This window comes from Lepidochelys olivacea (genome assembly GCF_965140295.1).
Source record: "Lepidochelys olivacea isolate rLepOli2 genome assembly, chromosome: 10".
NCBI lineage: Eukaryota > Metazoa > Chordata > Testudines > Cheloniidae > Lepidochelys > Lepidochelys olivacea.
In genome coordinates, this window is record NC_140420.1 from 21,086,684 (window position 1) to 21,103,709 (window position 17,026).

General features: G+C 38.0%; 1 protein-coding gene across 2 annotated transcripts in view; it reads left to right on the top strand.

Moving 5' to 3' along the window:
• Positions 1 to 13,248, top strand: part of SNX29 (sorting nexin 29) — a 451,127-nt gene extending 437,879 nt beyond the window's left edge. Inside the window, exons 22-23 of one of the 2 annotated variants that reach the window (XM_084640531.1) lie at positions 1,705 to 1,823; positions 13,102 to 13,248. In XM_084640531.1, the coding sequence (XP_084496657.1) occupies positions 1,705 to 1,823; positions 13,102 to 13,211 (229 nt within the window). In that variant the 3' untranslated portion in view covers positions 13,212 to 13,248. Of the gene's footprint in view, positions 1 to 1,704; positions 3,254 to 13,101 lie in introns of those variants that run through there. The other variant, XM_084640532.1, reaches the window with a different exon arrangement.
• Positions 13,249 to 17,026: the final 3,778 nt, after the last annotated feature.

Consider the following 17,026-nt stretch of genomic DNA (forward strand, 5'->3'; position numbering starts at 1 on the left):
TCTCCAGTACTGTGATGTTACAAAATGAAAAATCATAAAATCTGGAAATGTAGAAATGGATATCTAATTATCTATGGCTACTACAGAGTAAGATTATGTACCCAGCTAAATTTTAGTGTTTTGATTTTATTGACAAGCAAGCAAAGCACTAAAGTTGTAATGTGTAAATCTTGCTATTACACAAGAACAACAAGTGTGTTGCTAAGAAGTTTTGAGATTTGATGAGCATTTTATGCAATTATTTTCATGTTGCGGACTTTCTGGTCACAGCGGAAGTACTATATTAGGAACTCTAGTGAACTTTAGTTGAAATCAATATACTTAAGGCTGTCTCAAAACTGAGGCTACTTCAAACTATTCTGATAGGGAAATGCATAACAATGAAACTTCACATTGCTATTTGAAAAGCATTTTTATTTTCTGCTAACATTTTCTATTTAGCAACTGACTTTGGCAGAGTATTTTCTGGAACCATTGTCCATTACGTTGGGGAATATTGGCAACTGTTTGTTAGCCTTACAAAACTAATGGTTACCACTGATAAAATGAAGTACTGTTGACTGACTTACCTTACTAAAGTACTCTGCTCCCTGAGGGTGAAATTTGCATCTTTGAACAGAGCCTGTACAAGGCCTATGTTCCATTTAGGTCCATCCCATTTAAGCCCTCAAAATACATCTTAAATGGAATCTAAGTGTTCATGTAATAATAATACCTACCTCTTTTACAGTGCTTTTCATCAGTAGTTCTCCAAGTGGTTTTACGAAGGAAATAAGCCTTAGGCAGGCTCACTGCAGTGGTAAATGTCATCCTGCAGGGAGAAGAGATCTACATGGAGTTAATGTATTGTTTGCTTCCAAAATACATCAGCTTTCACCCAAAATAGTAAGGACTGCAGAAGAGCATCTCTCTTTTTAATTCATCAACTCAGATTGAATATTGGTATAAATAGCTGATTTTACATGTCAAAATAACTTTGACTTTGCATGCTGCATAACCTTGTTATCATTTGGCTGGTTTGTGAAATGGTAATCAGTGATGTTGATTGAGACATGAGCAAACTGTATAATTTTAAATCCTGTAGAGTCCTCTAAAAGTATAGCAAAAGTACACCATTATTCCTTTCTAATGTAGTTTTTGAGGAGTCTATAACCTCTGAATGAGGCAGAATTTTCTGTTACTGCTTGTTGTTCTTAGAGTATTTGCTTTCCAAGTAAGTTGTTTTCAGAAGACTCATTCATGTAAGATCAAAGTCTGTTGTGGGCCAGAACAGAATGAAGAATGCCCAGCAGCAGTGTGTTACTAATGTATTTCATCACATAAAGATACATCCATCCATAATTAGACAAATGTTAACTAGGGCATCATCCAAGCTTTTGTCTAGTTTGCCTTTACATATATCACTTCCAAATGCTTTTAATGCCATCTCTGATCTTCAGCCCATTGAGTTATGTTTTTATCTTAGAAATTACAGTCTTCCATAAAGTACTACTTGTTCTCATTTTTGCAAGAGCACATTTGTAATTCAGACTCCAGTTAGCAGTATAAATAATGCAGGTCTGTGTAATTAAAGATATGTACTGTACTTTGCCATCATGTGCAGGATTCTCAAACCAGCTCCCTTTTCTGCATTTAGAATAACTACAGGAGAATTTACACACAACATGAACTTATTCTGGTGTTTTTCTTTTTCTTTTTTCCTAGTGATATCCAACCTGTGGGAGAACCAGTAAGCAAAAGCAATCGCTCAAGAGTGGCTACGCGCTTTCCAAAGCTATCTCGGCACCATCAAAGGGAGCCACGGAACCTGGAGCCTCAAAGTGGTGATCTCTGACCCTTTTTATAATTGTGAACATCAGCACCATGTACTTTAAACTGCCCTGTGATTCTGACTTATCCTATACTGTTGATTATGGAAGGTCCTGGGGAGAATACAGCTGCATTGAGTTAATTCCTGAAAGGAGACTCTCAATACTAAAGTTAAGCATTCTGATTTAACAGGTCACTTTTGAAAGCAGGAAGCATTTTCCCAAGGAAATATGAGGGCTGTTCACATGGGACTCAGCAAATTGTACACACTTCCTTTGTTTTGTAAAGCATTTTCTTTTCTTCTAAACTTACTCTACTACTATGAGTCCCTTGTTTGTGCTGTAGTGTCTCTTACACTCATACCATCTATTTCTGTTCCTGAGATCTGTGTGCATCATGTTCAGAGAATATTATTTTTTTCTTAGAAGTACAACTGTAATTATCACTAATCAATATTTGTCAGAAAGTTGTACTTAAAAAACTTTCCTAACCTATTGCCTTTTGGAAATGGAATGACTGTTGCTTTTTCATTATGATACTCTGATGCACTCAAGAGTATTTTATAAACGTTACAAAGTAAGTGATGGGAGAAAAAACAGTAGAGAGGGCAAAAATAGCTTTTGTACGTTTCTAGTCAGATATTCCCAGAAGCTTTCACTTGTGAAGAGTAATTCTACCAAAATGGAGATTCTAATTATTTTCTATTGAAATTTTTGTTTTTGCTGCAAGGCAAGGTGCAGTGCAAGTCAGCTCAAGGAGTTTAGCAAAAAAGGAAACACAAAGTTAACATGTTACAGAATAGAGTGTTCCAGCATTTCTGTTATTGTTACTCATTTCTTGCTGATGTTATTATAAAAACAGTCTCTCAGCATTAAAGAAAAAAGACATTTGGGCATTCTTATAACTACTTTGTAAGACACATGAAATGCTGTTGCTAAGGATTGCCTAAGTTGAAAGTGCCTGTCACCTTTTTACTGGAAAGTGACTTGTAATGATGGTGTGAGAACAGCTAAAGAAAACTGGGAGAATAATTGTTACAAGTGCTGGAAATTCTGAAATGGATCAACTGGAATCTAGTTCACAATATCTGTTAGCTATACTGCTATAGGCAGTACACTATGCTTTAGCCATCTTTTTTCCCCCTGTATTGAGCCTTAACCAATATTCATTCATGTTTACTAAAGAATATATTCTGGTTTACCTGTGTCCCAGAACAACTCTCTTCTCACAAGTTGTTTGGATAATCTGTGTTCCCATAGGTTGGTGTATTGTCCGTCTATACCGAAAGAAGGACAGGAGACACTTGATATGGTTTTAATCAGACCGCAACTATATTATTAGATGTCTGTGACTACCCAGCAGATAAAATGGCAGGTTTCATAGTAACAGCCGTGTTAGTCTGTATTCGCAAAAAGAAAAGGAGTACTTGTGGCACCTTAGAGACTAACCAATTTATTTGAGCATGAGCTTTCGTGAGCTACAGCTCACTTCATCAGATCCGGTGAAGTGAGCTGTAGCTCACGAAAGCTCATGCTCAAATAAATTGGTTAGTCTCTAAGGTGCCACAAGTACTCCTTTTCTTCCAGCAGATAAAAGTGTACCATGTACCCCTCTTCAACTCCTTCGCCCTTCTGGTCCCAGGGGATGAGTCAGTGTCGCCACGCTCACCCCTCCCCATTTTGCAGCAGCTTCTGACCTCTCTCCCTCACCCTTAAAGCACTGTTTCCTTTTCCTCAGCAAGCTGGAAAATGGTCCCGCTTAAAGGTGCAGTGTGGTTCATTTTTGTTATTGCACTCAGTTTATTATGTTAAAACCTAACAGTAGTTAAAAAAACCCAAGAGTTGTTTGTTTGTTTTTTTCAGAAAAAGAATCCACATATTATTAATGCACTTTCTTGAATATAGAGCTATTTTAAAAAGTCTAATGAACTGAGACCCATATTCTTCAAGCCTTTTTCCCATTTTGTGGCACTTATTCACGAGTAGCCCTAGTGACGTCAGTCGGACTACTCACATTAATAAGGATTGCTCAAAGTGAATAATTGTTGCAGAACTGGCTTCTGAGTGTGAAGAACGAGTCCTGTAATCCTAACATTGCACTGAGTGATGAGAAAAGGCAACCAGCAGCAACCAGGTATTAACACGTAAGAGCCCAAAAGAAAAATCATGTCCCAGATATGAAATATTGCTCTGTTACTTGCAATCTGATCTGCTACTGCAGTATCTTCTGCACATCTATAAGAGAACTCCTTTACAAACAAATCCCAATGAGCAGCTTACCAGAAAAGCTAGATGTCTTGGTTGCATCAGAAAATGAGTTAATACTGGTATTTGAATCCAGTAGGGTGAGGTGTTTCTTTAAAAATAAAAAATAACAAAATCTGTAAGCAGACTGCAGCTAAAGCCTTTCCAAACCAATTAATTTGATGCATAACTTATATTTTGAAGTTTGTCTTTGTTGAAAAATTCATAGATTGAATGTGAGTTCGACTTTGAAAGACTTAAGAATTCATATCTTTAAAAGGTCTAAGGACTTTACAAGATTGACAGGAGTATAATCTGTAATTCATGTGCCAAATTTTGCCTACTAATATTGAATGACAGATTGAACTGAAAGCCTACCTTGCATAAATTCCTTTGAGGAGAATTGGATTTAGATGTGTTTACCACATGAATCTTTTTTTATCTTCAGAAAATATCTCACAATGTACAGCTTTTCCCCCAGTCTTTGAAAGACTGCGAATGGTAAGGAAACTAATTTAGCAGATACACATATGCTAAACATAGAATGATGTGTACTATCCATATTTTTAAAACTGTCCTTATTGGCTCTTTAAATTATCTCTTTCTCTTCTCCAGATTAATTTTCGGTGCCTAATTTTAGTATATGAATAAATATGCAAAAATACTGGACTCATTTACAGTGTACAAGTTGTTCTCTGCTAATTTTAGCATAAAATTACTCCTGGGGGATTTTTGCGCCACTGCGCATATGCAGAATTCATGTCCCTGCAGATTTCTTTGCTTCCCCACAGAAAAATGACTTTCTGACAGGGATGCAAAGGGAAACTGCAAGAGCAGTCATGCACCACTCCCTAGCTGTGCAGGTACATCATTTCAGGCATCTGGAACAGCCAGTGGAGAGGTAAATCACTGCAGAGCTGGGGACACCCCAGACAGTGGCTCCTACCCTGACTGGGTTCAGCTGCTAGTCCCAGCTGGGCTGGAGGCAGGAGAGGACGGGACTTTCTCTTCCCCTGAAAGGAGTGGCTGGGGCTGTGTCAGACCCACACCCAGAACCCCCCACACACATACCCTGCAACTGCAGGAACCTCAGCATCATCCCCTGCTTCCAGGCGCTCATCGCTCCACAGCTGCGGGGGGAGAGGTCATTGTATGGGGAGCTGCTTCCCCATCCACCTAACCTCCGTGCATCTGGACCTCCCATACCTCCCCCTTACACTCAGAACCCCCCTAGCCCTCCATACCTGAACTCCACCCCACTGAACCTCAACCCCTGCATCTGTATTCCCCCTACACCCAGACACCCTGCCTCCAAACTCCCACCCCTGCACCCAGACCACCTCCCACTGACCTCCCTGCACTCAATACCCCCAGAAGCCCCACCCCCTGAGCCTCCACATCCAGACCTCCACGCCATTGACCCCCAATTAGCTGCACCCAGACCCCCACTGCTGAGAGCCCCACACTCAGACCCCTCTGCTGAGTCCCAATCACTTTCACTTGGAAGCCCCTGCAGAGTCCCACACCTAGACCCCCCCCACTGAGCTGCTTGCACCCAGATTGTCCCACACAGAATCCTCTCACCCCACACCTGGATCCCCCCACACTGAGCCCCTCCACACTTGGACAAATAAAACTTCAGAATTTTAAAATATTGTGCACAGAATTTTTAATTTTTTGGAGCAGAATTTTTAATTCTTTGGCGCAGAATGCCCTCACGAGTAAATAAAATGTATATGTGATACTAAGATTAGGTACTTCAGAGAACCTTCACTTTGTGAGCTTGTGTTATGTACTGCAGTTATTAATCCACTTAAATACTCTTCTGTTGTCTCTTTATGAAAATAGTTCAGTGGAATCTCCTCTTCAGAATTAACACATTATAAAAGGTTATTGAGTAGCTGAGCCTGCAATCACAGTAGAAACATTCAATAACAGATTATACAATATGAGCCAGATCCTGCTTGCTTTACTCACATGATTAAGATGAATAGAATTTAGTGTTCTAAGGATTCTGGCCAAGATTTTTCAGAAGTGCAGTTTGGATGTCCTAATTTTTGGCACCTGAGCCAAATGGTGCCTAGTTAGTTAGTCAGTTAATGCTAAGAACCCATCCTCTGACGATCAGGCCCTTTACAATGTTTGGGCACTGAAAATCATGACCATCTAGTTTAAACAATCTCGTAGGGTTATACCATGTATGCATATAAAATATTGTAATCATAACAATGGTTCTATTAAGTGTATAGGAATACTTTCAGTTTCTCCCATGTATCATTTAATTAAATGCATACAGTTCTGATTATTAAACACTGCTTTTGCAAATCTCACCCAGATTGGTAGTGACTGAAAGCTGTGACTTTCTGATAGCTGATCAGTGGCCTATGCAAAATGAGTTGGTGGGCTCAATCCAGTTCTTGGTAGATAAGCATGTACATCACTGAACACCAGTCATTTGTGGTGATCTGAGCAGTTAGGTTAACAATCAAATAGTCCTCTGTTTTCTAGAGTTGCCTTTCAAGTTTAGGCTTCTAGCACAGTGTCAGGACAGAATAGAGAAACTTGCAGTGTTACCTCCTATTCAGTACCTGTTCTGTATATTAGGGCACTATGAAATGTGCGTTAACAAGAACATGGATGGAATCATGGAATGAAAACAAAAACATGGAATCCAGCACTATACAAAAAAATAAAGTTGTCTCCTTGCTGTGGCCCCGGGGCCAGAGGAGCGCTGTGTTCCCACCACGACCCCAGGGCTGGAGGAGATTTAATTAATTTTTTTAATGGAAAAAAAAAGAAATCAGAAAATAATAAATCTGAAAATCCACAATAATAAAATGGATTTCATAGGGCCCTTTGTGTATATACAGTTTAAATCTTCAGGGTCTTAATCTGGAATCTTTTGTGAATGCTTAAAAGAAATTGTAGAAAATATTTTTAATGCTGTTTTTCTATTACATTCAAAATACATAACTTTCTAAGACACATAAAGTAGGCCGCAGATAGTTTCAATTTTATTACAGATGGGATTGTCTGTCAGTATTATTTTGTTAAATATTGACTACAGTTATTCAGAATCTTATCTATTTAGAGATTCTGGCATTCTATACACAGAATGTAATGCACTGACCTAACTGCTGTCTTAAATCAAATTTCCCATTTAAATCAAAACAAAACAAAAATCCCAAAATTAATCGGAGGCCGGATAATGACACAATAGCAAAGGCTTAACTTGACCTGTCTATTAAATCACACATTGGTGGAAGGATTAATACTTTCTAAACCAGTCCTGTTTAAAAAACATTGTCAGATGGTTAGTTGTAAACAAATTGTATAATTTTATACCCTTTGCAAGTTGTAAACCATTGAGATGGGATTAATATGATAAATATTTATAGATATGGCATAATGGCAGTAAATTTGACTTTGGCTCACAAATAAGACCCAGATGTTAAGGTGCATTTTGTTGTTCTGAAATTAATGTTTTATTGTACAGACCAATGTCTTTTCAAGCTGTCAAATCACTGAACCTACTAGGAACCTATTAATATATAGGGTTGACTGGTTCAGGGCAGCTAGCTAGTCATGGGACCTGGAATGAGCATTGAGTGATCTAGTGATGATGTCTGTCAGTTCATATTAATGATCTAACGGTGATATTTTCTTATCAGTACGTCAGAAGTGAAGAGCTGTGTTTTGTTGTTTTAGAAATGGGCCTCAATCCAGAAAACCCAGAACTTTGCAGGTTGGTCCAGACTCTAGCTGATGTATAAATCTGGCCTGCCCAAATATAGCAGCTGAATCAATCCAGCTTCAGTAGGGAAAATATTAAACTCTTAATACTTGGGAAACTGACTAATTCCCAGTTTTATAACCCATGATTTGAAAGGTTTCTCTGTTGCTGTTGGGGGCAAACTGTAAAATAAAGACTTCAGGCTTACAGAAGTTCATAGTTAATTCAAATTGCCTCTCCTCTTGTGGCTCACTTTCTCAACATGACTTCCGCTCAGGTTGGGAGCCAATAGCGGGAAATGGATTACATTGAAGGCCGTGAAGGAATTGGGGAGGAACTAGTATAGAAGCTGGCAGAAGGGAGTTGAGACCAGTGTCAGTGAAAGACATGTTGCAACATGAGGCTCTCGCCTGAATGTGTTAAAGGGAGGAGCTATCTTCCAGCACTTGAGGAGAGTAGGGAGATGGAAAAGACATTACATCAGCTAAGAGGTAAGCAGGGAAGTAAACTGGACAAGCTGAACCTGAGTATAAACCAAAAATCTAAGATTTAAGTTGCTAGAAAGGACGGATTCTGTTCCTAACTAGTGTCTCACTTACAGGAGTATGTATGGTGGGACTCACCCCCTCCTTTTTTCTTAGTCTCAGATTTGCTTCTCTTCCCTACACATAGCTATTGTGCATAGGGCTGCCAAGACTGGGAAAGTGAATTAACCGATAGGACAGAGTTTCCCGACCAATTCATATTTATTAGCCAAGTGTACCGATAAATATATAAATGAAAACCCTCAAATGTGTTACATTCCTGAGGGGAGAGGAGAGGAGAGATTTTATAAAATTAATGGCCACATAAGTTTTTGAAACTGATTTGAAGCTTTTATCCCAGAGATTCTCAAACTGGGGGTCGGGAGGTTATTACATAGGGGGTCATGAGCTGTCAGCCTCCACCCCAAGCCCCGCCTTGCCTCCAGCATTTATAATGGTGTTAAATATATAAACAAGTGTTTTTAATTTATAAGGGGGATCACTCAGAGGCTTGCTTTGTGAAAGGGGTCACCAGTACAATAGTTTGAGAACCACTGTTTTAACCCTTCCCTGATAGTAGAGTGTATAAGCAAGCAAAATAAATTCTATTTGTTTTATAAAGGCACCTATTGGCCAATGAGATTACTCTGTTCGAGCATTTCATTTTCTGTTTTCATTGTGGTAGCCATTTTCTTTAAGGTGCTTCAAAATGCACTGGAACCTCTCTGATTCTACATAGTTTCTGTGTTTCAGAGATTTCAGGGAAAAAAAACACTTTTTTGTCCAACATCCCATAATTCCAAATACTCTGTATGGGTGTTCTTAGAGTTACCCAAATTCCATGGAACTCCTGTGGAACAGCTATTTTGGAAGCTGTTTCTGCTCTCAGATCAGGTGCTACTTCCTGGGGGGGTCACCAAATGGCACAAAGGCATATAGGGTATGTCATCACAATAGAGTTAACTTGACTCCAGTGTTCTGTTCTACCAATGGGAGCTTCAGGCATATAGGAAAACTAGATTATGAGAGCCCAGATGACGGCAGAATTGAGTCCTTAAGATCAATAGGAGCAGCACCCTCCCACTGATGCTTGAATGAGTCACTCCTGCAGATGCATTCAAGCTCCATCATCTTGGATCATGAGACTAATGAATTTAGTTGTCTCCTTACCATTTCCTTGTTATTTTTTTTGGCCAGTCTCACATACCACAACATGAAATATTAATTTGCTGAGCATTCAGCCATTTTGAATGCATGGTTTTGTAGCATTAGATATGTGCAATGTCTTAAAAATCATGTGAATATATTAAACTAGTGCTATTATAAATAATGTTTAAAACTATACGTTGATGTGCATTATGTTTTATTACACTTTCAAGAAAAGATTAAATGTTTACTTTGTACCCTTTGTTCTGTTCTGCTGCTGCACAATGGTGTGGCCCAGTAAATTTTGTCACATGTTCTGTGCCCCTCCCTCCCGCCCAAAAAGTTCATTTTATGGTCCTCTTACATAGAAATTTCACTTGTTTTTTCTCTTCATATTGACATGAATTTACACACAAGTATTTCACAGAAATATTTAAGAAGGAATCGATCAAATACATTCACATGGGAATATGTTTACCAATATTTCAGTAGCAGTGCCCATGTTGCTGAGAAAAGTTAAACTGGTAGTTGATTTCTTCACATGGATAACTTGAAATGTTAAAAGAGTTTATAGCTTTACATATAATGAATTTAAAGGAAAATAAAAGCTTTTGAACAGAAATCATAATTCTGAAGGTCTGCACTTTCTAAGAAGCCAAGAATATTGAGCAAAATAGACTAAAATACCCTTTTGTCTGGGACCAAACCTGCTGGCAAAAGGGTTTCCTTTTTGTTTTTGTTACACAACTGTAGAAAATAGGCAAGATTATTTTAATTTTAAGGTAGAGTATATGTATATATAGTATTCAGATAAGCATCTATAAATGCTTTATATTATTTGTAAGCCATGTTATGTTAATGTTTACATGATAGAATTTTTAAACAAATCTATATATAATTTTCTAAATACTTTGTTGTATTAAATATTTCTTTTGAAATATCCTGTGGTAATTTTGTTATAATTTGGTTTAAATGTGCCCCTATACTAACAAGAAAACTAAAAATTGGCATTTTGTATGGTAAAAGATAGCATGTTTGCGGCCTATTTGTGGTACTCAGCTGTTTTAAACTCAGCAATCTGTGATTTATTTTCCCCTTTTAAATGTGCAAAGTTAATACAAATATACTTTGGGCTAAATTTCCAAAACAATGTACTAGGCATCGGGTTTTAATTAGATTAACATTCTCATTCATTGTGTCTGATTAATATTATTTGATGTGTGAAATCTAAGAGACATGGATATCAGATGTACAGTCAACCAAACAAATAAGAGAACAAAACAGTAAATATCTTTCAATTATATTCTCATCTTGTCTTCCATGTTGCTATTAGAAAAACATATTTACCATTGAAAATATCTTCCAAGCAAAAACCAATACAATTAAATGGGGTCTTGGAATCCCAGAAGTATTAGGGAGAAAAGAGTTTAATGAAAACATTATTATTAATGAGAATATTTCAAACATTCAAACCAGACCTTTTGTTTTATGTAAGGCAAACTGTCCTATTTGATAAAGAGCAAGTCGCCTTGGGCCTCTTTATATGTTCTTATAATTATTTCAAATAGAGTGGAATAGTTAAAGATCACTAGCTTCATTCTGTTCTGAAATCATAGTTTTCATATAACGCCATTGTTTTGTTAGGCACAGTGTTGCATAGGAGTTAGAGCAGGAGACTGACTCACAAGGATCTGAGTTCTTTTCCTCTGTCTGCCAATGACCTGCCATGTGGATTCAAGCAGTTTTGAAAATTAGACCCATTTTAATCTCCCTCTGCCTCCGTTTTCTTCCTCCATAAAACAGGAAAAATAAAGCTGCTTCAGAGATTGCCTGCACAGATCTACAGATTTGGGATGTTTGTGAAAGCTCAGAACCTTTTGGGAAGGTAGCAGTTTTCATGCACTCTGCATGCATGTGCCACATGTTCATAAATGAGGCTATAAAGGGACCTCCGTCCTTTATTCTCCCTCAATTTTTTTTTACTAGTGAGACAGAGAAATTGGAACTCCTCTTTCCTATAATCTGCCAGGTTGGATTTTGTTTTTAGCTAATCAGCGCATTGGAATCTTAGATGAAAGGCACTAAATAAATGCCCGAAGTATTAAATCTCATTTCACCAGTGTGATATACAAAATTGTTATCCAGAAATGCATTTTCTTAACAGGAATTAGGCTTACTTGGTCAGGCCATTATTTTATTTCATTTGGTTACTTTCTTATGTTCAGCGTCCAAGTATCTGTATTTGGATCCCTTTTACAGAGAAATCATATATTTGGATATCCAGATTGGTATTTACATACCTAAAATGCATACTTGGGTACGTAAGTACTTATGTGAAATCCCAGCTGCTAAATCTGGGCGCCTAATTTGAGTGGAAAGCATAAATTGGACCTTCTGTGTATACTTAGTCAAGTGTTGGGTAACAAAAGAAGTTGTCATTTAAAATAATTATACGGGCAGGAAGGGTCTGCTTGTTTACAACATAGTCAGGTGAGTAATTCCATTAAAACTGGTGAAACTCCTCGTGTAAATAGAGATTACGCTTGTGTAGAGAGACCCATTGAAATCAGTGGAACTATCAAATGAAAAGGGGTTTGTAGGCTCAGGTACTTAGTTCTTTATGAGGTTTTTTTTTAAACTAGCGAGCAAACTTATGGCCAGTTAAACTGCACTGTGTCATGGCTAACACAGCAGTGCTGAAGAATACAGCTGTCATGAACATGTCATGAGCTGTCTACTAATCAACTACGAAACCTTTCATAGTTTAGTCATTTTAAATCTTGTTTAGAAAAAATGTGCCTATACAACTTGTCAGTCTGGGTCCTAAATTTTGAACAGAAAAGTTTCAGTCCATATATAATTTACACAGCAGAAAAAAAAATTTTTGTGTGATTTCATAAGCTTTTTTTTTTGTCTTGCTTAAGAACAGAACTGTGCAGTTAATCCTTAATGTAGGCTAAAGCCTTTTTGGATCTTAAAAAAACCTTTTTTTAAATGACAGTATCAAATGATTTTATTCTTACCATGCAACATCTCTTTATGCAAGATTGTGGCATGGTACTTATGCCATGCATTGGCCGGCTGAAATGAAATACTTGCATCCATTTCAAAAAGGATTTTGTGAACTGGGCATGATATTGTACATAGGAGCATGACATAGTAAATGCTGTGTAGAAAAAGCAGAATCAAAGCTGGCATGTATTACATGATAAAAATATTGTTTTCTCACCAATTTGCTAGCAGGGCTGCTTCTGTTCATTTTTACTGTGCAAACTCCAACAGAAATGACTTGAACTTTTCTACCACTGCTTTCAGTAAGAAAAATATTCAGCATATTACACATAATTATATTAACAATAATGTAGTTGCTGCTTCATCTTTTAAGATCAGAGTCCTGTTGTCTGTGTTGGAATATCCTGTAACAAAACTGGCCTGGGATTTTCAAAGGGGCCTTGAAAGTCACTGCAAGTTGGACACTTAACTCCCATGAAAAAATGTGATAAAAATGATTTTGAGAGGCTTGCTACATATACTTTCTGTGTGAAAAATAGTTATTGGTTAAGAAAAAATGGCAGTGAAAAAATTAAGCACCTTTTTGAATATATTTGTTATTACATTTATATTTCTTAACTTTATTTCCCACCAGGTTCCCCATCTGTTTGGGCCCTTCTTCCTGCAAATTCCTCCGTTGAGTTCAAGTGCCTTTCACAACAGTTTGAGGTTCCAGTGTCTTTCAAATCTCATTTTCAATTATAAAACTAAATTATAAATATTAAAGCTATTGTTTAATGTTTTAGTTTTTGCTTTTACATTTCTATTCAGGACTGAATGTATTGGGTCATTTTGGGTTTTTACGAAATAAAAAGAAATGATTTTTTACCCTATTCAAACCTTGCCTAAAGATCTTACTAAGCCTTTCCTGATTACTTTGGGAAATCCAATTTAATAACTATGTCTTAAATAATGACATACCATATTACAAACAACAACTGTGTTATTATCATAGGAGTATCACACTATTTTATTTTCATCTGGTGTAAATTGTGTGTGCATTAATTGACACAAATTATAGAAGGTAACACCATAAAATAATTTGGATCAGAAATGTGTAATTTGACTTCATTGATCTACCAAACCAGTCTATTCCTGAAGTGGAAGACTAAATTAAAATCGATGATGACCTCAGCACTGAACTCTTTAAACTGTTGGGCTGTTTGAAGGATCTGCATTTCTGATCTGAACATGAGATACAAACTAATTTAACTGTTATCTCTTAGATTTATCATGAAACAACTCAAACCCTCAACAGGCTTTTGGTTGATACAGTACTGGAATACAAAGTTAATTGTGTATCCAGAGTTGCAGTTTTAAACTGCAGGCATAATATGATGAGGCATTTTGCAGGACTTTAAAACATTATTTGCATGTTTTTGTAATCCATCTGGCTGATCTTTTAAATGATTAAAATTATTAAAAACAGAATAGGATTGATGAATTGTCTTATAAAAATAAGTGATCTGGAACAGATACGCCATTGATTGCAAGTAACAAAACCAGAGGATAATTAAACAATAGGAACGAGAAAATACGGGAGAGCTTCTTCCCACACAGCAAAATGAAAGTTACAATATATATAAATGTATGCATGTATATAGAGAAGAAAACAAAAATTCCTGCATTGCAGTACAGTGCCACCATATGTTCCATGATGAGATGCACTAGAGTAGATAACGAATGTGTTAAGGATTCTGTCAAGCCACGGGATCCTTTTGGATAAGTCAATAATTAACAAATACTCTGTTGTCTGCTGTACTTAATCAGTGCAAATAAAGTTCTCCTCTCTGCATGACAGAGCTAGACTCTGATACTCTGCTCTCCCTGCATGATTGGAACTCCCTTTGACCACACTATATTAAGCAGAACTCCCGTTGAGATGTGATTAATGGGAAATCTGGACATGCAGAAACAGCAGAATACTGACTTCAGATTGGCAATGCAAATCTGAGAGAAGAAATTTGACCTGACTTTGTCACGCTCTCAGCCCTGGCCTCTGTTTCTGTTTGCCACTCACCATGTGCACAGACAAATGATTGCTCCTTCAAAAGTGGATAAACAGCCACTTTGTATGTACAAGTAAGATAATGAAAACCAACTACCTCATCTGCACCTCCTGCAAGAACTACTGTGTGCTCATTCTTGCACAGGGTGTGCAAAAACAGGATAATTTAAAGCTGGCTGAAAGTTTCATGTCAATTTCTCTGTGGACTCATTGTTCTGTAGTGTAGCCATCTAATCCAGTGTACTACAAATTTAAACCCTCACCTCCAATACAGAAGACAAATTAAGCTGTTCGTAGTATGAAAAATTCAATGGAAAATCTGGAGTCAGCCCTAGTAGAATTGAGTCTCAGGGGTGCACTCACTTGCAATGGTGGATAATGGCCCCCAAGAGGCCAGGCGTGATGGAATGCACTGTGCTTTGATCTATCCCCTGGCCCACCCCCGCATTCATCCTGCTATGTGGAGCAACAGACTGCACCAGCTGAAGATTCCCTCATGCTAATGTAATACAGCTGCTTCACTAAGTTTCCTTTGTGCTACTGGCCTAGTGTAAATGGGACTTACATAGGGTCAAAGATCTGGCCTTTTGTTTGTATCCATGTTCTCAGAAAAGTATTTATTTTATTGCAAATAGTGTTGATATAAAGATCTTGTGCTAGAATAACAACAGATATTTAAATTAATCAGATTTCCTTCTAATGAATGTTTTCCATACTTATTAGGACTCATTACACTGATAGTATGTGATTCATTAGACAGATAATGCATGAGCTAATTAGCTAGTTAAGGTTAATGCTCTAAAATATCTAGTAGGAATTACTTAAATTAGTAAATAATGTTGGTTCAAGTAAATTTTATTAACTTCTTTGAAAATTAGCTGAGAAGCCACAATAGGGAGGCAAAGATTGAACTGGCCATGAACAATGAACGCCCCTCTCACCCTAAAAGGAAGCTCCTTAAGCCATTTTTGCGTCACATTAATGAACTGGAATGGGTGTCTTTGCCCATGCTGGACTCTCGTGTGGGTATACAGCGTATTTCAGTCTCCATGACTGCCAATCTACTGCCTTCCACAAGCGGTGATAATTCATTTTTTTTAAAAAAGGGCCAGATCAGCTGGTGTAAATTGGCATGGAGTTACACGGTGTACACCAGCTGAACACCTAGCACATTGTTTGAGCCATAGCCCTGGCTAGCATAAGGAGGTTGTACAAATTTATGGTTTCATTGGGAACCATTAAAATGATTCTGTTTGCAGTTAACCAGTGTATGCAAGGATCTAGACTGTGCATATACAAATTCTTGTGTAAGGGGCCACAAATAGCTGTGCTGCCCTACGCCCCTTTTGCTTCAGGGACGTGGTAACTTGCAGGTTTCTACTCCGTCACCCCAGCACTCTCTCAGCATGTTGTGGGGTTGGCTACTTACTACCCACTCTCTTGGCGTGGGACTAGTGGGCGCACACCACCTACTTTTCTCTATGTACCTGGCCTCAAGGTTCAGGAAGGCCCTGTGGTGGTGGGGCTGGGGGTCCTTACTGGGCCTTAAACCCCTGCACAGGTGTATAGACTGGGCCAGATATGGCCCAAAGAATGTATGCCCTTGCTAGACAGATTTTCATGTATATTATATCATAATAGTAATCCTCACTTAGGCTGCCCAGAAATCTCACTGACTGACTGAAAGCTGCCATTGATGGGCAAGAGGCGAGAAACATCCAGCCCTCTTCTGCTGTCTTGATCGTAAAAGGTGTGGAACACCTGCAACTCTGATTAAGTCCACATAGATGCATTCTGTCCAAACTAAAATGGGGCACAGAAACTAAGAAAAACATGAATGATCTAACCTGACAATACAATTTCATTTAACAAACAGAATATGTGCTAGATAATCTATGCAGACATCTCATATGGTTTCATATTTAATTACGTGTGACTCACCTGTTCATGGCCCAAGCTGGTACCGGAGCATGGAATTCTGTTAGGCACTCAGGTACTACATTCATTTATTTATGTGTTGGAGGAGGATTTATTCACAATTACTTTGTCAAGTGATTTCACTTTGCAATAGTAATTCTGTCTCTTGAGTCTGTGGGTTCGTGACAATCCAAAGTGTGCACCTTGACCCATTTTCGGAGTGTGTGTGTGTGTGAAATGGTACCACCACCAGAGAGTGTAGAGACAGCAGTGTTTGGGGTGTTAAAAGTGTTAATATATGTGCAATTAGCATGATCAGTCTGTGGAGGCAGCTCTCCAGCAGTCTGCTATGAAACTAATCTGCCTCTGTGCAATGCGCAAGGATGGATACTGTAGCTCACGAAAGTTTATGCTCAAATAAATTGGTTAGTCTCTAAGGTGCCGCTAGGCCTCCTTTCCTTTCTGTGTGGAGTGTTCAGCTTGCAGGAAGGCTGAAGCTCTACTATTCTATGTTCAAAGGAAAGGGAATCTCAGTCTCTGCCTATGTTTAAAACTCCAACCAAAGCCTGAAGTCAGCCAACCCTGTCCAGAGAGC